At 38.1% G+C, this 21239-nt stretch overlaps 2 protein-coding genes across 2 annotated transcripts; both read left to right on the top strand.

Moving 5' to 3' along the window:
- LOC109841103 (probable glucuronosyltransferase Os06g0687900) lies at positions 2732-9209 on the top strand. Its single transcript, XM_020409971.1, has 4 exons — positions 2732-3141; positions 3221-3781; positions 8575-8800; positions 8894-9209. Exons 1-3 carry the CDS (start codon positions 2831-2833, stop codon positions 8795-8797), a joined length of 1095 nt encoding a protein of 364 aa, XP_020265560.1. The 5' UTR covers positions 2732-2830; the 3' UTR covers positions 8798-8800; positions 8894-9209.
- Positions 15135-20090, top strand: LOC109841101 (protein RER1A-like). The gene is made up of 3 exons (XM_020409969.1): positions 15135-15617; positions 19494-19674; positions 19764-20090. Exons 1-3 carry the CDS (start codon positions 15214-15216, stop codon positions 19806-19808), a joined length of 630 nt encoding a protein of 209 aa, XP_020265558.1. The 5' UTR covers positions 15135-15213; the 3' UTR covers positions 19809-20090.

Below are 21239 nucleotides of genomic sequence, written 5' to 3'. Positions count from 1 at the left end.
CACTATTATTCAAGCTTTGTTAGGTATAGCCGACACCAGAAAGCTTTGTTGTAAGTTTTGTTAGTTGTGTGTCACATTATTTCTTATCAAATAATTTATTTACTTAGTTTTTTATGTGTGTCATCTTGTTTGGGGTTGGGGGGGGGGTATGGGATTGGGAGTATCTAAATCTGGGGTACTTTAAGGTTTATTTACGCCTACTCCCTGGTCGTCTTTGCATGACTCGTTTAATTGCTAAATTTTGCGTTGTGTTCTCTCTATGTTTGGAGTTCAAAGTCTTGGCTGGGTACTGGTTGTTAAACGGAGAAGTTCTCAGTGTTGCTGTGAGAGAGGTGTAGCCAGACGTCGAAATTGCATGTCGATAAAGGAAAGAGCGTCGCGAGCATGTACGTTTTATTCCCAAAATTTTTCAATTGTAACCGCGTGACGATACTCGTGGAAGAAGTGTGGGTTTTCCGCTAAGCCTGGGTAAATCTGTACGCGTACAGACTTTGATGTAGTTCGCTGTGGAGAAGGGGTGAGAAGGTTAATTTTTTTCGGGTTTTAAGTACATTCATTTTGTAATACAGGCTGAAGTAACTGCCATCATGTGAATGCTAGGAACTTTGTATGATGATCTACAAACAAAACGCCTTTGGTATGAACTGAACGAATTTTGGAAATCAAAGCCCTTGAGCTTTATATGTTTTACTTTCTTTTTATTCAATCTATTCATTAATTTCGGTGGTTTTGTGATGGAAAAGACAAAATCAAATGTTTGGATACTAACGAAATCTTTAAAATTGTTTAATTTCAGAATAATGCCTTCTAAAAGAATATACTGGAATGCTTTTTGTTTAATGGAAATACGTAAGATTTGCTTTTTCCTTCTTTTTTGATATAAAAATAGCTAAGAAATGTTAATTGAATTGTATCACAGCATCTAACACTATTGTTTTACACCGAAGGCCATGTCCATGGATGCCGAGAGCTCGTTACGTGATGGGCCCTTCGTAACATGGGCCAAAAAGTTCGAAGGGCCGAATGCTTGGGCTTTCTACAGAATAAAATAAAAAATAAAAAGAATTGGCCAATTGGGAAACTAAGCAGTACTTTTTGGTCGATTTACGTCTTGATGATCATATAAATAATATATTTCATTAAGTGCTTATGAATGTAACATTAAAACTCGATCATGTCACACACACACTCTCTCTCTCTCTCCGTATATAGATAATTCAAATTACCATCTAAATCTTCGTATCTATGGCCCAATAATTCCGCAATGTTGCCAAGAAGGGGCGAGAGGTTTGGTAGTCATGTCAGACTCAGAGGATAAGAGTAAAAACAAACACATGTAAAGGTAATTAAATTAACTAGAATATTAACCCGTTAAATCTTTTAATGGTCTGAAATAAGACTCTTAGATCATTGAAAATATCATTAGGCCCTCCAATTTTTATAACGCGCAAATGCTATTCATTACTTGAAACATTAGTTTAGGACAAGTTACAAGAATTGGAAACCTAACATCAATTTCAACAATTCAAGAGGCTGCTTCTAGAACAACTCATAAAAAAAATCAAGGGACGCAATAGCATTTGCACAATTTGAGAGACTAAATGCATAATTTTAAAATTTTAAAGTACTATCAGGATTAACGATTTAAAGGATTAAGGGGGTGTCTGGGCAGTTCGAAAGTGAATTCAAAATGTGTACGTTATTATTATTATTATTAAATCTTTTTTTGCAAATGACTTTTACGTCCATGTTAGCATGTAAGTGAAATACAATCGTTTGTTTGAAAAAAAAATTACTATTAAAATGCATTGTGAATGTGATGTGACAAAATGAGATTAATCAGTAAATGCAGTTAAATTTATTTAATTAAAATTGGTTATTATTTTGGTCACTTTCATGTGACTTCGTCATTTTTTAGGGGAAGTCAAAATCACATTAATTTTAGTTTTGATTTGTATGTAAGTGGTTATGAAATTGAAATGTAAAAAAATTGTCACATATAACTTAATAACTTACGCATTTTCTGTGAGATAAAAGTGAAAGTCGACTACGATTGACAAAAAGTAAGCAGATAAACCTAAAAATCCCGTAAAAGGACAGCTCAGCAAACGGAGCCCACTCCCGCCAGACGTAACAAGAAAATGAATATTCCCACGAGACAAACGCGTCTCCTGTTAATTCTCTCTCTCTATATATATAAAAGAACTTTCCTAATCCTCTCTGTCCGAAATCGGACCCAACGCCTACCTACCCGACCCGACAACCCCCCCTCTCTCCTTTTTTTTTTGGCCCTCCCTCCTCTCTCTCTGCTCTCTTGACCTCAAAGCAACCATTAACACTCTCTCAACCACTCCCAACCCCTCTCTTTATTAAAAACCTAAATTAACACTTTAAGCCAAGATTCAACTAACCCTAACCCTAACTCTAGAGAGAGACACCGCCAATTCAATGAAGAATCCAGCTCGCCGGACCACCAGCTTCCGGTCCTCCGCCGCCGACTCCTCGCGCCGCCGCCGCGCGTCGTCGCCGCCGACAAGTCCCCATCCTCACTCTTCTGGCTCGCCCTCCACTCCCTCTGCCTCGCCAGCCCGCCTCGGGTTTCGCTTTTCCGCCTCCTCTTCTTCCTCCTCTTCTCTAACCCTAGCCCAAACCCTAATCCCGACCAGAATCACGTCGCTGTCCCTGTTCTCCCCTTCCAGACCCTAACCCTAAACCTGCCTCAGAAGCTCGCCCCGAAACTGACCCAGCCGCTCGTCGTCGGCCGCCACGGATCTTGATCCGGCCATTTCCCATCCGGATCCGACGGAGACGATGAAGGCTCACCGCGATCATGGAGCGGGTTCAGCAGGAGCAGCGAGCTCAGTTATGGGGTCAAGACCCCAGACCCGTTGTTGTCATTACGCCGACTTATGTTAGAACTTTCCAGACCCTGCATCTCACTGGACTGATGCATACGTTGATGCTTGTGCCGTACGATTTGACTTGGATTGTTGTTGAGGCCGGCGGCATCTCGAATGAGACTGCGGATTTGATTGAACGGTCGAAGATTAAGACGATTCATTTGGGTTTCGAGCGGGGGATGCCACTGAAATGGCCGGATCGGCATAAAATGGAAGCTTTGATGCGGATCCAGGCGCTCAGGTTTGAACTACATCATATCCTTGTTAGTTTTCTTTAAGCAATTGGGTAGATCTGATTGACTGTGAATGCAACTTACTAGGGTTGTTAAAGAGAGGAAATTGGATGGAATTGTGGTGTTTGCCGATGACAGCAACATGCATAGCTTGGAGTTGTTTGATGAGATTCAGAAAGTGAAGTGGATTGGTGCGTTATCAGTCGGAATTCTTGCTCATTCCGGGAACTCTGAACCTTTAGTTCAGAATGAGAAGAAGAGTGAGGAAGATAAGGAGAATATGCCGCTGCCTATCCAAGGTCCAGCTTGCAATTCATCGAACCAGTTGGTTGGTTGGCATACTTTCAATTCATTGCCGTTTATGGAAAATATTGCTACTACTGTTGGTGATGTTGGGACTGTGTTGCCGACCAAGATAGAATGGGCTGGGTTTGTTCTGAACTCAAAGTTGGTGTGGGGAGAAGATGAGGGTAAGCCGGAATGGGTTAGGGATCTTGATTCCGTGGGTTTGAATGGGGAGGAGATTGAGAGCCCGCTGGCTTTGCTAAAGGAAGCCAGTGGTGTTGAGCCTCTTGGAAGCTGCGGGAAGAAGGTTATGCTGTGGTGGCTACGGGTGGAAGCACGGGCAGACAGCAAGTTCCCTCCCGGGTTTGTTTCTAGAACCCATTATTTTCTCACTTTGATAGCAATAATTGTTTTAGATGTATCTTCCTGTGATGCAATGCTATCTGTTTCCCTTTTGCTGTGTTATACCTTACCTGCTGATCTTTTGATGCACCATTCTTATTCATGATATTAGTCTTGTTAGTAATATTTCGGCAGAACATAGATCTTGTGAATGCATATCGCTATTCTGCCACCTAGTTATAGGGAATGTAGCTGGTCATCCACCACGAACAAATGGGCTAGGCTTGTCTTAATGAAATATATGCATGGTAACTTCCATTGTATATGTTGCCATGGTAATAAGCTCCATTTTATGAGTATCAATGGAATATGGATGCCTTTATAAATTGTAAATGACCAGACCAAAATTTAAAATCTCATGCATTAGTATCGGGAGTTCCGAGAGACACAAATTTTGGATTAGAGCTTAGATACATGGAATAAGTCAAAAATCTGAACATAAATTTTTTATTCACTTATTTGTTTTTATTTTCTGCGAGTACAACACTATGAGATCAATTTTGGTACTTTGAAGCTCAAATCTTCTCATATGTTGGTTATTATTAACTAATATCATTCCACAGTAGTTGTTTTTGGCCAATATTGATGGTATCAGGTGGATTAGATTGACATGCTTAAAAGTTAATACAATATGTTTAATATGTGTTGGCATAGTTCAGTACTTAGACGAAAACACAATTCAAATCCCCCCACCCCCAAAAAAAAAAACCCTCCCTGAATTGTGTTCTCTTTTAGATGTTTGCGCTGGCGTTGATGCCTTATATTATTTTAGAGCATGATGTAGGAGGAGATTTGTGGAAATCAATGATGGAAATATCTTAGTGTTGCTTTACTACACAGCAAGGCTTCGAACAAAGAAAATTTTAAATTGCCTCCACGCTTTTTGAATCGGCTGAAATTTAATCCCTAGTCGTATAAAATGGAAAAGTAATTAATACACAATTTTAATTACTTTTATTGCCGCCCAAAGTCAGCCATTTGTATGTTATTCATGGGCAGATCTTACTTTTCTCATGCTCGGTATTGGTTCTTCCTGGTGTAACTTACTAACTTAAGACCCATTTAAATGAACCACAATGTGCATATGGTTACTCTTGGCTTCGACTAATGTTTTTGGTTTGCAACGATTGGCTTTTGCAGGATCAAAAAGGCTTTTCAACCTAAGTTGTAGAAGAGATCCACTGTGGTGCATAAACAAACTTGGATCCTTCATTGTGACAATATTGTTATTTTAAGGAATATTTCTAAAAACCCGTGTCTAGATTTTATTCAAAATAGACCTTTTTTTTGAAGACTAAATCAACCTGTCAACTGTTAGAATTCAGTGAATACATAATCAAAGAAAACACTAAACAGGTACATAGTTTTACCAGTTGGTAAACAAAGACTCACTATGATTAAGATCTTACTGAACTTTATGCACAGTTGCATATATAGATATTCAAACACAGATCTACCAACGGGCTAAACAGAGTTTCTTATAATTAACTGATGGGTTAATTACATGGGCATGTAGATTTTATTTGTGCCTAGCAATTTGGAAGTATGCAACTATGATATCTCAGTGCATTGAATCAAGTCCTGGAAAAGAATTCTTCACGTTATTATGAAAAGAACCTCCTGTCATCAATGTTTACATATTTGATCTGCTTAGAAGGGTCCAAGTTCCTCTATATACAATCATACTACCCAGGAAAATAGTTTTTATAGTACAAGAATTAATCCATTACAGGATGCCCAAACTTGTGCCTGCACTTGATGTCAACGAATCCATACCTTGTACTTTTGGGAGGATAAAGGAGAAAGAGGAAGATAATTCGGAATTTAGCATGTCACTGGATGTCATTTTCTCTTGAAGAGATCCAAAAACTTGAAGGCTATTTTACATCATATGGAGGTGAGCTGTGTAAGCCATATAAATGGGATGGTTGAAATACCTTATAGTTTTTAGGTGGATGAAAGGGCAAATTTTACAAGTGTGAACTGACCAAGGTTATACCATTGTTGTCAAACAAATCTTAATCCATAAGGATTATTAGGACGGGGGCATATTTTACCCCCTTTGGCATATTGATGTCTGTGCAGTGTGCACAATATAAACTTCTTCAAGCTATATGTTTGTGTCAGTTGTTTTACCACTAATAGCTTTACCACTAACAGCGTAATGCTTACACATTTACTAGTCACATTGTCTTATGCAAATACTCTCTTTGCTAAGTAATAACTACTCTTCTCAATGGCAGATTTGAGTATTTGGCGTTTCATATTACACAGGCCTTCAGGACATATCACATGAGAAGTCCTCTATCGAAATAAATGGGATAAATAAACATATGTTTAAGTTGTTAATGATGAGGTCTTAACGTATAAACACTGGGAACCTGGTGCTTTGTACAATGTTAAATGTGTAAATAAATACGGTGTTAAATAAGGTTGTCTCTATTCGCATACATAAAATAAATGGTATAAATAAACATATGTTTAAGTTGTTAATGATGAGGTCTTAACCTATGAACACTGGGAGCCTGGTGCTTTGTACAATGTTAAATATGAAACTAAATACGGTGTTAAAAGAAAGTTGTCTCTATTCGCATACATAAGATGTGAGATGTGCTTCTTACGTGTCTCTAGTTATGTCTAATATTATCTCCATCCGCTTCTACTTCAAGTAGCCTGTTCAGAAAGTGAAATTCTACGACTCAATTATATTTCAAGAAATATGTATAATAAATTATGTACAATCTTTGCATCAGAAGTTACCATAAGTAATCTACAGGATTCACAATTTCACTTGATTGTTGCGTGTATTTGCAAGTGAGAAATCTTTTCAGTACAGTAACACAGGTTTTTGTGCTTAACCTTCCGACAATGGACATGGTAAGACGCACAAGCAGAGGAGATGCGAAAAAACTAGTATATGACCAGGTAGCATGTCAATAATGTCCCAGTCCTTAGTATGGTGTTGATTGTTCTATTAAAAGCATGCATAAAATATGAAAACCATAGCTGTTGCTTAGGTTACTCTGAAGAAGATAGTTTTCCTCAAACCTATTATTATATGTTTATTATTAAGCATGCTTTTTGTAGCTTGCAGTCACCTAAAAGATTTGTGTCAACCCAACTTTTATGTTGATTCCAAGAATGAATGGTCTTATTGTCAATCTTTAGAGGTTAAGAATAAGGTTAATTTTGCATATAGGACAACTTTGATTGTTCTTAATTCCCTTTGTTGTGTGCAAAAACTGAAAACTACGATGTCATTTGTGTCGGTCTCCATATGCGGTAGCAGAGACATTCTTTAATTTGTTTATCTATTTTAATTTTATCTGTGTATGTCGTACATTCATATCCATGTGCATCTACATGTTCTTATCAGTTTTGATCTTATTAACTTGGTTATTTGGAAATATGAGAAGCATGGGACATGTATATAACATGGAAAATTGAAACATATATAATGTAAATTGAGGAAGGGCTTGAAAACCATTCGGCAAAGTATTCAAGGAGTGTAAAAATAAGTGTCAGCGTCCAGCATACATACTATGTGCCATAGAGGTGTACGGCTTTATAAAAAAGTGCTTCTGCAACGCAGATGGAAATGATAGTGTTATCATGCGTGCTTATAGACACGTGTCTAATTTCCTTAATATGTCATGTATGAGAGACATTGTTTTAAATATCCCCAATATAGCCTGATATATTGGTTGATATAGCCTTTTATAAGGCTTGCCACTAAACGATATGGTCTTAATGTCCTTCATTGCTTTTTAGCAATGTTTGGGCAATAGATCCATGACATGGCCAATATATCAGTCGATATGTTGGTCGATATGTCCTTTTATATAACTTGTCTTGAAGCAATATAGTTATGCTCTTTACCTTTAGTGGTTTTCACAATTGGTTAGTGATTCTGAACATATATTATTTACATTTTTGTATGTTTAGATTTCACTACATATGTTTATATTACATTTAAGACACTCCAATATAGTTATGCAAAAATTTCTTAAGGTTTTTAACAAAAAGTCCACCCATATGACTCTTTTTTAGCTAAATCCTAATATGCTCTTTTCCCTTAGTAGTTTCTACAGTTGGTTAGTGATTCTAAACATATATTATTTACATTTTTGTATGTTTAGATTTCATTACATATGTTTATATTACATTTGAGACATTATATTATGTATGCACATCATTCGAGATTGACACTCCGATATTTACTACATATCCTCGATAATTCTCCGATATCCACAATCCCATCTGATAATTTCCCACTATCCGATATTTAGAACCTTGATTAGAGATGCTGCTCGCTTATGGCGATATGAAGTTGCTTTTGTGTACTGAACACTAGGGAAAGGTAATTGGACCTCCTCTGACATTGTGTCATACATTTTCTAAAATTCAAATATAGATACACAATCCCTTAAATTATGTTGCTTCGTCTGACATTGTGTCATACATTTTCTAAAATTCAAATATAGATACACAATCCCTTAAATTATGTTGCTTCGCTTGCTGGCAGCCTGCTTGGACGTAAAATTCAAATATAGATACACAATCCCTTAAATTATGTTGCTTCGCTTGCTGGCAGCCTGCTTGGACGTGGCGAGGATAGCCCACCTGTTGATGTCCAAGCTTGCATGTCATTTTGCAATTAACCTACATATTATATCAACAGTAATCTACATTTATATCAATTTCAGAAAATTTGTGTGAGTGCAGTTGCAAGTTTCTGACCCTTTTTTTTCCAGATGGATAATAAACCCCCCTCTGGATATCACAGTTCCTGCAAAGAGAACTCCATGGCCAGATGCACCTCCCCAGCTCCCGTCCGAAAAGTTACCAATCGATCAAGATCCCGCAGAGAAGCATCCTTCAAAATCAGGCAGATCTCGGTCTAGACACAGTTCTCGCAGTAAAAGAAAGCATGAACAAAGGGCAGGAAATGCCCAAATAACCGGAGCAACCCCATAAGAGGATAGTTATCAGCGCATGCTAACCTTTCCTTTATTATTACTACCCAGCTAGAGATTTTGCTGAACTAAGAAGTTCCATTGTGTATTATATCAGGATTTGGCATTTGTTATACACCTCGAACATGCTGCCACCTACGGTTTAGCATTGAATGATCTGTGTACTCTCCAACAGCAGGAAGGTCGAATGCTTGGAGATTTGCTGGAGGGTGGTTGTTCAAATGGGAAAGCTGGCTACTGGCTGATGCTTTTTTGTTGTATTTATTTATATAAGTCGAGATATAGTAATAGTGGGGTTAGGTATAATATAAGCTGTTGTTCGTGACCCCTTATCAGGGATGTGTAGCAAGTTTCATATATACTCAGAAAATTCGATTTATACCTTTAAATCTCAGTTGGTTTTGGTTACGGGTGGTAAACGAACGAATCCACTTGAATACTAATTATAGAATTCGAACTCAAACATGAACATCCACGTTTGGAGTTTTTCAAATTCGGACTCGGATACTTGATATTTGATTCATGAATATTTATCGAATGTTAAAGTGTACTTATTCCGCCAAAGAATTTAATTTTTAAATAGTATTTAAATTTATAAATGAAAAGTATTTCTTTATAGTTATGATGTATATATATTTAATTCAAAAATTTTATTACAAAACTAATTTAAGATTCTTTAAGACTCTCAAAATTAATATGTAGAACTTAAGTAGAAAATATAAGTGGGTTGAAGATATAACATTATATGTGTACTAATACAAAATATAAGCGATTAAATTTTAAACGGATATTTGATAAGCAAGCAAATTGAATATATACCTGGTTAAATTCTATTCATTAAGGAACTCGAACACTAAATATTATTTATTCAATGTTATACGAACTACTGAATTGAATATGATCAAATAGTTAGTTAAACAATTAATAAATTGTTTGTTAATTATTTGGTTGCTTTCCTAGTTTTGATGAACAAATACCCCTGTATTAAACCGTTTTCTGACAGGTTTTACTGTACATTTCTGATTCTCCCTCACCTCATCATCAAAAAATTATAGTTTTGATACAATAGTTTTTTGTATTTTTTTAAAGCAAAAATTGGATCTTATTATGAGCTAAACAATATGTACTCAATTATGTCATGATGCCAATATGACATATAAATATCTGTGTTTGTGGGAAAATTTGCAGTAAAAAGAATGAAAAAAATTTGATTTGTATTCTCTTGATCTTAATTACAATTTGGATTCCCGATTACAAAAAAGAGGAGAATGATCTGGATTCTCCCCTTTGTTTAATTCTGGGTTCTTCACGGTGGTGATGAAGTGCCTCCCTTGAATGCTCGCGTCGAGTTTGCTCTTCGTTGACAATCCGCACGTCTTGATTCACTGGAACAGTATCTCCTTCTCACGATTTGACGTTGTGGAGGATTCGCGTGGCAAGTTTAAAACTCTGAACGAATTGATAACTCAGAGCGAGTTTAAATTCTTGTAAAAGAGTTAATTGATCTTAACCGTAATTGGTTAGACAAGCCAAGCACGAAGATAGCTCATGTTGTCGAAGAATGCCCTTTGCCGATCTCTAGATCTGAAAATGCTCAATGATCCAAAGATCTCTCTTGATCTGCCCAAGCCGAAGAGCCCTCAACTAAACTGATTTTTTAGTTATTTATAGGGGATTAAGGGGTGTAACCGCCCCCTTAATTCACTCCTAAGTGGGGCTGAATGGGGGTGTAACCGCCTCCTTAATCCGCTCCTAAGTGGAGGCGGAAATCCCTCAGATCATGGGGAGAAAACGGTTTCTGGAACCGTTCAACTCGTGTTTGAACGAGTCAAACGCAAATCTTGCATTCTGGAATGAAATCTGCGTTTGAACGTAGTGTTTGCGAGCTGCGTTAGGCAACAGATGGAACCTGCGTTGGTAGCTATTAGATGCTGTGTTTGGTAGCGGTTGGAAGCTGCGTTGGCAGCAGTTAGATGCTGCGTTTGGCAGCGGTTGGAAGCTGCGTTGGCAGCAGTTAGATGCTGCGTTTGGCAGTTGTTGGAAGCTGCATTTGCAGTGGATGGAAACTGCGTTGGCAGCTTTCGGAGGCTGTGTTTGCGGCCGAACATGAGCTGCGTTGGCAGCTGGATCTGAGCTGCGTTTGCAGCGTTTGAAGCTGAATGTGAGTTGCGTTTGCACTATATCAGCGGCTGTGAACGCGGTGCGTCTTGATGCTTGTACGCGGGGAGGACTTTCGCGTCTTAATTTGAAGAGACCGTCGATTTGTAGTCTCCTTCAGTCAAAGCGTTGCAAAGATCGTTATTTTGTAATCTTTGCTTTAGCTCTTTGATATATGAGAGTCGTCAGATTGTAACTCCCGATGTTGATTGTGAAGGCTGTTGATTAGAGCTTTCATTAGTTGTTGTGAAGATCGTCAGATTGTAACCTTCATCGATCTACATGAAAGTCTTTAAATTGTAGCCTTCTGAAAGCCGTCAAATTGTAACTTCCATCATCGGTGTTTGATGGGGATCAGCTATCTGCAATGATTTTTAGACAGCCTACAATATGTAGCAAGGACTTTCCCAAGAGATCAGATGTCAAATTAATCTCTAAACATTTATTTGTAAGTGATATATAGGGGTGGGCGTGGGCCGGGCCGGGCCGGTTCAGGCCCATGAATCAGCCCGCTAGGTTTAAGACCACGTCTGCATGGGTGAGAGTGGGTTGGGCTTGCTTCTATGCTTCTAGGTCTAGGACTGAACCTGGCTCGGCCTACAACCCGTCTAGGAGCGGGCCTGGGACGGACCAGCCCACAACCCATGGGTCGTAGATTGGCCCATTGATTTTTAATTTTTTTCATTGCTAAACTATATTAACTTTGTATTAATGTTTTTTAAAAATTATATTTAATTTATTTTTTATTTCAAACTCTTTATATAAAATCATACCCACACACACATCATACAGAAAAATATCGCACATACAAAGAAATATGCAATTTAGACTTTGAAGGAATACCTGACTACCTTAGGCCTATTTTTTTTTTCTACACAAAGTAAATATTAATAATTAAACTTAGGTCTTGCGGGAGTGGGCTAGGCCGGACCGGCCCATTTTTGCTACATTAATTCTTTTTTTAGATGCTACATTATTTTTTGAATGCTATACTATTTTTTAAAATGCTATAATATTTTGGGAAAAATGTTTTAAGGCCCTAAAATAATAAAGCTGTTGTGACCAGCCCCCCCTAATTATTTTTTGGGTAACAAAGCCCCCCATATAACATCCACGTGTGTTTCAGCCCCCATTTAGATTTCCAACGCAGCACAGTAACAAATATTTGTTCAAAACCCAAAATTGCCCTTTAACTCATTTCCTGTCTGCCCTCTCTTTCTCTCCTCTCTCTTCTCTCTTCTCACGCTCAAGCCTGTCCGCCGGAGATACCTTTCCGTCGCCGCTGGCCGCCGCTCCTCTCCGACGAATACCTCCGCGAAGGTCGACCCCAAGATCCAGGCCCTCCCTCTCCCCATTGGGAGACTGCAAACGAGCTGCAGGTGTTCGACGCGAGGCCTTAAGGAGAATCACTGACAGGAAGATGCGAGAGAGGGCTTCCGAGGCGAGCCGGGGCAGCATTGTTGGAAGGGTCGTTACGGAGCAGTGGTGGCACTGGTGATGGGCACTAGCAGGGAAGGGGGTGGTCGACTGTAGTGATGCAAGGTTAGTTGGCAGCAAGATGAAGGAATTGGACTGCAGTGCGACACATCATCAAGCAATTGGCACGCGACAGATGTTTGAGCTTTCGTTGAGAGGAAAAGAGGAGAAATAGTAGAACTGTGCCAGGGGGTTTGTGCGCTGGCCTGCGTGGGAGGAAGCTGGAGCAAATAGATGTGATGGGGTTTGGGTGATGAGGTGCAGGTTGACGGGTGTGGAGTGGGGGCCTGGACGCAGGTTGACGGGTGTGCAACGGGGGGTCTGGACGCAAGTTGAGTGGGTGCGCAGTGGTGGCGGGGGATGTGGGGTTTGGATGTTTGCGTGCGATGCGGTGCGGTGCTGTCGAGATGTGGTGCTGCCGAGAACTAATTATCTCTGTTGCTCAAATAGAAGAAAATGAGGAATTAATTTCTCTGATAGTTTAATTAATTATGTACCACGGGATATTGCAAATTGAGCTACCTGTATTGATATGAAATAAAATAGAACAAAATTAAAACACTACCTATCTGTGTTCCATAACATCCTGGAGGCATGAATTCGGTATAAATTACAAAATAGAAGAATGTTTGTATTCTTATGATAGCTAACCAGCAGCCAATACACTCAAATCGTCAACAACCATGCATTGAGTAAGCACATCGTGAAAATGAACTTTAATCCGTCATAGAGACTGAACAATGGCAAAAATAAAGGGCTTTAAGCCACATTTTTAGTGCAGACAATAACTTTTAAATTAAGTCTCTCTAATCATTACACACCACTCCTGCTTTGGTATCAATTTATGAAGAGGAACAACAAGGAAAAAAAACCATTTAAGTTCTTCAAAATGTGGATTAATCATAGCAATTTCCTTCTCTTGTCTCTCCATTTGAGATTTGTTTCAGACCTTCAAGAAAAGTCCTCAAATATGTTATAGATGAATAAATTAACACGTACATATGACAAGTTAACATATTATGATGAACGTTAACATGTTCAGTTGAAAGTTAACATGTTCTGAAGAGAATTAACATATTATGGTGAAAGTTAATATATAATAGTGAATGTTAACGTATTATGATGAAAGTTAACATGTTCACCTGACAGTTAACGTGTTATGGAGAAAGTTAACATATTATGGTGAAAGTTAACATGTAACAGGTGAAACTCTCCATTTTGAAGAAGGTTAACATATGAAGAAAGTTGGGATGGAGCTTTGTTGGCTCATGTGGAACTCTCCATTCTTTCCTAGGGTTTTGTGTTCTTGATTAAGCATTGACAGATACGCGATGTATCAGCTTGTTGTAGGAGTATGTGATATCGTTTGTTGTACATGTGGGTGGACTGCTTCTTACAACAATACTTTTTTTTATAGAAATATAGGTCGTCCAGAATTTTGTAGTATATTGTGGAAGACTTTTGTAATCTGTGAAGCTGTAAGACTAATCATATTATGTATTCAAGCAATATCAACTGTAAGAATGTAAGAAATTTTGTGTAATGTACTTGTTTAGCTGAGGTATACTGTTTTTGCTTCCCGCTAACTCTCAACTGACTTTTAAGTTAAAGATGTTAACTTTTAGCTGAACATATTAACTTTTGATTAAAAGAATTAACTACAAGTAATACATGTTAACTTTTAGGATATATTGAAATAGGCAACAACTTGAAATTCACGCTTAAGCAAAATCCTTCATGTGCACTTAGTTTAATTTTGGTTAATGATGGATGTTTAAATACATTTACCCTTTAATAGCTTATGCTCTTATTTGCTTATTTCTGACAATAACATGTATTTATCCAGTGCTTATGCTCTTATTTGCTTATTTCAATATGTGCACGTGAAGCATAAGTAACGCATGTATGTACTGAATAAATTTTAGCACTTATTTGCTTATGCTCTTATTTGCTTATACTCTTATTTGCTTATTTCTGACATAACATGTATTTCTCCTGTGCTTATGCTCCTATTTGCTTATTTCAACTTGTGCACATGAAGCATAAGTAACGCATGTATGTACTGAATGAATTTTAGCACTGCATCACACAAGATATGCTCATTATGCGTTCGTATTAACTCGCTGCTTTATGTTAACTTTTCTCCTAGTATGTTAACTTTTCATACTGAATGTTAACTTTCGTTGCTTTATGTTAACTTTCATCCAAACCTATTAACTTTCACAGTTTTATGGCAACATACAGTATTGTTACTGTAGTATGAATAGTAAATCTTTGGATCCTCACGTGAGTACATCTATAATAACGAGAGAACCAAGAATCAAAATTCATGCTACAGTATTTACTGTAGCATTATTACTGCAGATTTTTTAAATCAATAACACTGTAGCATAAGCGAGATACTGTATCATTATTAAAAACCACTGTAGCGTTTTTAAAAATTAATGTAGCAGTAGGATAAGTAGCAGATAAGATGGAAGCATTTCAACCGCTCATTTATTTATTTATTAATTGTTGTAAAGTTAAAATTGAAAGTGAATGTGTACTTTCGTCCATATAACTATCAAAGTCATACTCCATATTTCCCTTTTTTCTTCTTATTATTAACCCGTTATTTAATCTCTTTAGCGGTGAAACGTATCGCATTAAACAAAACACTTTAAATAAAATAAAAATGAACACCCAAGCCCTCGCAAAACTCCAAATTTACATAACACTTACAAAATCTAACTACTGCGAAGAGATCTCAAATCCAGTCCTCTCCAGCCCAAAGCCAGGAAAACGATGATGGACCCTTCTTCCTCCTCCTCTTCCGCCGCCACCGCCACCTCCATCGGCGGCGACGGCAGCGGAGGCGGAGGCATCCCTTTCGTATCTGCATGGATGGCTGTCATCTCTCAACGCTACCAGCACGTGCTCGACAAATCAACACCGCACGTGCTCCGGCGGTGGCTAGGGTTTGCGATTGTTGCCCTAATCTACATCATACGCGTGGCGACCATCGAGGGCTTCTACGTGGTCTCGTATGCCCTTGGGATCTACGTCCTCAACCTCTTCATCGCTTTCCTCTCGCCTCAGGTTGATCCCGAGATCCAGGGGCTCGTCGACGGAGAGGGGCCCACGCTGCCGACGAAATCGTCCGATGAGTTTCGGCCTTTTGTTCGTCGGTTACCTGAGTTCAAATTCTGGTGAGTTTGATTTTGATTTCCTGAAAATTGTTAGATTTGATAGGGAAGAAGTTCTTTTGGAGGGTTTAGGATCGAGATCTTGGTGATTATTGGATGAAATCCACTATAATGTGCATTAACATAGATTTAGGGCTTGAACTGTTTAGTATGAAATTGGCACTAATGTGCCAATGAGCAGTCTCTCTCTTTTGCTCAACTTTAGTACTTGTTTGAGTTTTGAAAAATGGTTGACTTGATCTGGAATAAGCTCTTTTGGAGGGTTTGGGATTGAGACATTTAAGTGATTGATGGGGAAAAAGCTGTAGCATCTTGAGGTCTTAGTCGATCGAGTGAAATGTGCATGGACGTATATTTAGGGTTTCGGCTGTTAAGTATGAAAAGCTGGCCCTAATGCGAGTCTCTCCCCCTTACTCATCTTCAGTACTTGTTCCTGCTTGTTGAAAATTTGTTCTTGGAACTTGAATTATTGGGATCCATTACTTTTAGAATGCACATCGTTTTAGGGTTTTTGAAGCATATATATCAAATATTTATGATATGTTGTTGTCTCTTCTTGTATGATATAGCGATGTTGGTGTTTCATTTGTTCCAGTTGAGAACCTAAGAAGTATGATCTACTACAAATTAGTCAGCTATAAGTTATTGGTTATTGGTTATGTGTTGGGTATTTGGCTAGGTCTAAGCCAAATTGTAAATTTGTCTCTAACTATTTCAGTTGTTATAACCAAAGCTGAGGTCACTAAGGCTTTGTAGTAAAAGGTGGAGTGTAACATGCCAAAGATAAATATGCATAAGGACTAAGTTGAGCAAAGCTATTTTTACTTGCTAAATGGAGGAAAAAAGAGAAAGAAATTATAAATAGATGAATATGGATTATGGTCAGGCTACGCATTGCAGACTTGCAAAGTTGCAGTACTTTTTTTTTTCCTCTTGCAGATTAGGATATCACCTAGATGCGAAACTCTTTTTCCATATCCAACAGCGAGTGAATATTATTCACTTTGACCAGAATTTAGAAGGATAACTGAGTGCAATCTTCAACTTTAATCTATATTCCTAAAATAAAATTCTTGGAACACATAATTAGGGGTGGAATTGATCGGATTCAAATTGAGTCTTATTATCCAAGTGGACCAATCCATTCACACCATTGGATTCCACAGAAGACCTAAATTCAATAACTTACTAGATTTTGTTTCAGATATTTATAGTCAGTTTTAAGGGTCCAAACAAAAATAGGAAACCGCATGCAGTTTGTTCAGGTCTGTGTGCGCTCTACAGACTGATTGGAAGGCTAATTGTTCAGGAAGAATAGGTGCAGTAGTGAGTTCATTAACACATACAGGTAGTCTCCACATTAATTTTTTACAATTTTTTAAAGAAATCTAAAATTTAAGTTAAAAACAACCAACTTTACATTTATTTAAAAAACGACCAACTTTCACTCACGTCAATATCACAGTCAAGTTGGTTTTGTTTTTTGTTTTTATGGGTTTTAAATGAATTTGGAGTTTCCAACGCCAAATCCGTTAGTTATAAGTACTTTGGACTTGAAGCTCCTAACCATGGTCCCAAGAAGTGCAGTCAACAAAAGTAAGCTAGTTCAAACCGGGGTTGACAATCATGGTTTGATGTGTTGGTAGGTGGAACCTCTTTTCCCTATATTGGTTGCTAAATTGAGCCTTGGTCAAATAAGTACCGGAGCCTAAAACTTGTTGTTTTCTACTCACTAGCGAGAATTCAACAACATGGATAATTTCTTCAAATGTTCTAATCTACTATTTGGTCAAATTCCTGAGCAAAAGCATGATCTCTGTAGGAACTATCATCACCTCATAGAAGTTGGAGAGGGCTTCACATCCCAACTTGAAAGTTGAAACTTGGCTATTGAGTAGTCACAATGGTGGGAGATGTCTGAAGTGCCCAAAACGTGCCTTTCTTCTTCATTGGAAGTTGGGAATTAAGATTCTAGTGGTGGGGTTAAGGGTCAATGTTGACACCAAAGAATAGGATTGACCTGTGTGGCTCTTGGATCAGGTGGCCTTTGACGAGGATATCATTTCGGAGGAGAGTTGGGCTCAATAAGGGGTGGTGATGGATGCTTAGACAGAGAATTTGTGATGATGGAGATGGGTCGAGGATCAAAGAGTTTTTGCCACTGGCTTTGCTAGAGCACACACTGTACCTAGGGTTGCCATACATGGCTTTGAACTGACTTGTTTTTGTTGGTTGCATTTTTCTGGGCTAACCATGGTCCAAAAACCTGGGGTTGCCAAACTCGGGTTTGAACTCCCTTGTTCTTGTTGATTGTATTTTTCTGACCTAAGGATTGGAACCCTAGGTCCAAAGTTCATTCATCTAACTATCTAACTAATAATCTGGGGTGGGAACCTTGGATTCATTTAAAAAGAAAAACAACCGTTTGTGATGCTAATGTGATTAGAAGTTGGTTGTTCTTGTAAATAAATATGAACTTGGTTGGTTTTCAATTAAATTTTAAAAATAGAGGGATGCTTCTCTTTATCATGGTTATCTGGAGTACTTGCGCACACTGGAACATCAGCGGGGTACTTGTGCACACTGGAACGCCAGCAGCAAATTTTGTGATGTAGTGATATCAGAGGTATGATGTGCTAGTAGGGTATTTTCCCTTGAGGACCATAATCACTTATAGTGGGGAAAAAACTGAAGAGATTCTTGCAGACTGGAGATCATTGATGAGCAATCTCAGGATAGGAATTGATAATTTGTTTTGAAGGAAATGACAGATCTAGCTATGCGGGCATTCGTAATGTTTAATTATCGTGCTACAAGAGTTAAATGCAGTGCCAGTACTTGGTAAATATGAGTGCATTGGATCATAATAAGGCGTTCTTTTGGTATATAGAATTCCAACAATTACATTTGGACTAGGAACTCACGGATTTCTGTGCAAGCAACTTCTCACATGAGACATGCAATTCCCATTAGGTTTCATGATTGGGTATAGCTTTCAATGCGCTTTATGCACGCAGTCTTGTACTTAGTTCCTTGTGAGTCAAACTACCAAAAAGTGGGTGCTCTTTTCCTGCTACAGACGCAGGAAGCAATTCATGAATACTACAACAAGCAAGCTTAAGTGAACGTGGAAGGCAGTGAAACAAGATTGGTATTTGTGAATTAACAGAGCGAATGGGCAGATTAAGAGATAACTGGAGAGAAAAGGCTAATGAGGTGGCCCTAAGAGATTTGGAAGGGAGGATTGTTCTTGATGTACGAATTGCTTGTAGATGGTGCTGTCAGCTGAAGTACTAAGTTGAATGGTTATTTCGTCTCCTATACCTGGACAATTTCTGGTCTTTGCTTTTGGTGTTTGGAATAACGCTAGCTAGACTACACTCTCCCAAACTACTCCTTAACAATGCAGGAGAAAGAGTTGTGAGGCTCCATCATGCAGTTTTGATGGGAATTGAAGAGGATAGACCCTACACATTCTCTCTCGTAGTGTGAGGGTAGCTTGAGGGGAATAGTCTAGTTATCAATATTCTTGTTATGCAGTCCAATAATTCAAGCATTAGATTGCTTCAGTACTTTACACTGCCCACATGAAGAACTTGCCAAAAGATCTTGATTCCGTATAGATGTGCTTTGAATAATGATCCCTCTATATTTAGTTGCAGCATTTATATGCGAATGTATAGTGGTAAGAGTAAAAAAAACCTGCGGATGATTTTTCTGCAATTGTTTCTTATATCCTCAAACAATCATGTTCCTTGAGGTTCCATTTGATTTTTCTCATTTATATTATATCTTACGGCTATGTAGAAACTCACAACACTATGCTGCTTTCCAGTAGAATAGTTATTGACCGAGGGCCTGTTTTGTTCCCCTCTCCAGGTATTCCATTACAAAAGCCTTCTGCATTGCTTTCATATTGACATTTTTCGATGCTTTTGATGTGCCCGTGTTTTGGCCTATTCTTGTGTTCTATTGGTTTGTGCTATTTGTGGCCACAATGAAGAGGCAGATACTTCACATGATAAAATACAAATATGTTCCTTTCTCCACTGGAAAACAGGTATTTGGAGCTTCTTATTCTTCTTTCTTCTGATTCTATTCTTCCCTTTAGTTGTATGCTTTATTGCTTGCTTCATATTGTTTCGGCAGCGTTATGGAAAGAAACCGGCATCAACACAGGATGCAAGTTTGTAGGACTTCGACATGCGTTATGCTTTAGTGCTTTGAAGTTTCCTCTGGCATGTTTGGAGAAATTTTGAAGGAGAAAGCATACGGAAAACTCGATTCAGTTAAGACTTAAAGGCTCACCAAAAGCATGGAGGTGGCTTCTTGTGTCTTGTTTCTGTTGAAAGACATGTTTTAATATTCATGTAGCGCTTGTTGTTAAGGATACGAGATTAAATAGGTGCTCTGATGCCTTTTTTAAAAGATTTATTTGGGGTTGCAGCAAATCATCAGTGTGAGATTTCATATGAACGGAGATCTCCGCGTGCACTCTGTATTCTACAGCAGTAAGTTTTTAATTTAAAAAAAAAAAACCCTCCCTCCATGGAAAAATACAGGGGAAAAGGAGATTATTATACGCGACCCCCTACTATTTTTAAATCGATGCTGTCAGAATATTAAGTTACGCATTATAGCATGTATTGAACATTGATGTGCAAATTATCGGTGATTGGCCTTCAGTTTTTTCTCTGTGATTTTGGATAAGATTCACGGTTTAATATGTAGATGTCGGAATTGGCGCGGGTAGTCTTCGCCTTTTATAATCCCCTGGCTAAGCCCACGTTGATCGTAGGGATGAGTCCGTTTGGACGTAATTTTTGGAGAGTGAAAACATGTAAAAGTTCTGAAAAAATCAAAACTTTTGAAGGTTTTCTTGCAAAATCGCCTCAAATTGGGGTGATTTTACAAGAAAACCTGCCAAAGTTCTGATTTTTCAGAACTTTGGCAGGCTTTCCCCCTCCAAATAATGCAAACACATGGGTTAACGTTGGATTATATCACCCGGAGGATTAAAAAGAAATTAAAATAACATAACAGAAACTTAAAATAATAAGGGCGCAGCACTCAAAAGGATAGAGGCGCGTGTGAGGTGGACCCAGATCCTTTTCATATAATTTTTTTATTACGAAAATTCGTCAGTTATCTCTGTGTAATCTCTATTCTCACAGCTATTAATTGCGGGAATGGAGAAAAAGTTGATACAAATCTACCCCTTCGGAAAAAAATCGTATTTCTAACAGCAAAGTTTACTCAGATTACGGCAAATCGTAGAACTTTTTGAAGTATGAAAACGAAAAAACAAACTTTGAAATTAGAAATTTTCTCGGCCAAAAATCTATTTTTTGGAACCGTAATTTTCATAAATTGCTAACAAATTCATATAAACTAACAGCCACACAAAATAAAATTCAATAAATAAATACGAAACTTAAAGAAGGATATGATATATTTTATATATATATACGGTCGCTATCTAAAATTTAGGAGAAATTACTTTCGATACAATTTTATGAAACCAACTATTGGATGAGCGAGATGCTTTCGTTGTTGGCCATTGATTTTTTTGAGTAAAATTCCAAGAAAAAGGCATGGAGGAGGTATACGATGCGCCTGAGGTAT

This window comes from Asparagus officinalis, chromosome 5 (assembly GCF_001876935.1).
Source record: "Asparagus officinalis chromosome 5, Aspof.V1, whole genome shotgun sequence".
Taxonomy (NCBI): domain Eukaryota; kingdom Viridiplantae; phylum Streptophyta; class Magnoliopsida; order Asparagales; family Asparagaceae; genus Asparagus; species Asparagus officinalis.
Note: the sequence above shows the minus strand (reverse complement) of the source record. Positions and strands in the feature narration are given on the sequence as shown.

Coding starts and splice junctions, on each gene's coding strand:
- LOC109841103 (XM_020409971.1), top strand. CDS start 2,831: ATGGAGCGGGTTCAGCAGGAGCAGCGAGCTCAGTTATGGGGTCAAGAC. Junction 3,142..3,220: donor ATGCGGATCCAGGCGCTCAG/GTTTGAACTACA, acceptor GCAACTTACTAG/GGTTGTTAAAGAGAGGAAAT. Junction 3,782..8,574: donor GACAGCAAGTTCCCTCCCGG/GTTTGTTTCTAG, acceptor TTTTTTTTCCAG/ATGGATAATAAACCCCCCTC.
- LOC109841101 (XM_020409969.1), top strand. CDS start 15,214: ATGATGGACCCTTCTTCCTCCTCCTCTTCCGCCGCCACCGCCACCTCC. Junction 15,618..19,493: donor TTACCTGAGTTCAAATTCTG/GTGAGTTTGATT, acceptor TCCCCTCTCCAG/GTATTCCATTACAAAAGCCT. Junction 19,675..19,763: donor CTTTCTCCACTGGAAAACAG/GTATTTGGAGCT, acceptor TTGTTTCGGCAG/CGTTATGGAAAGAAACCGGC.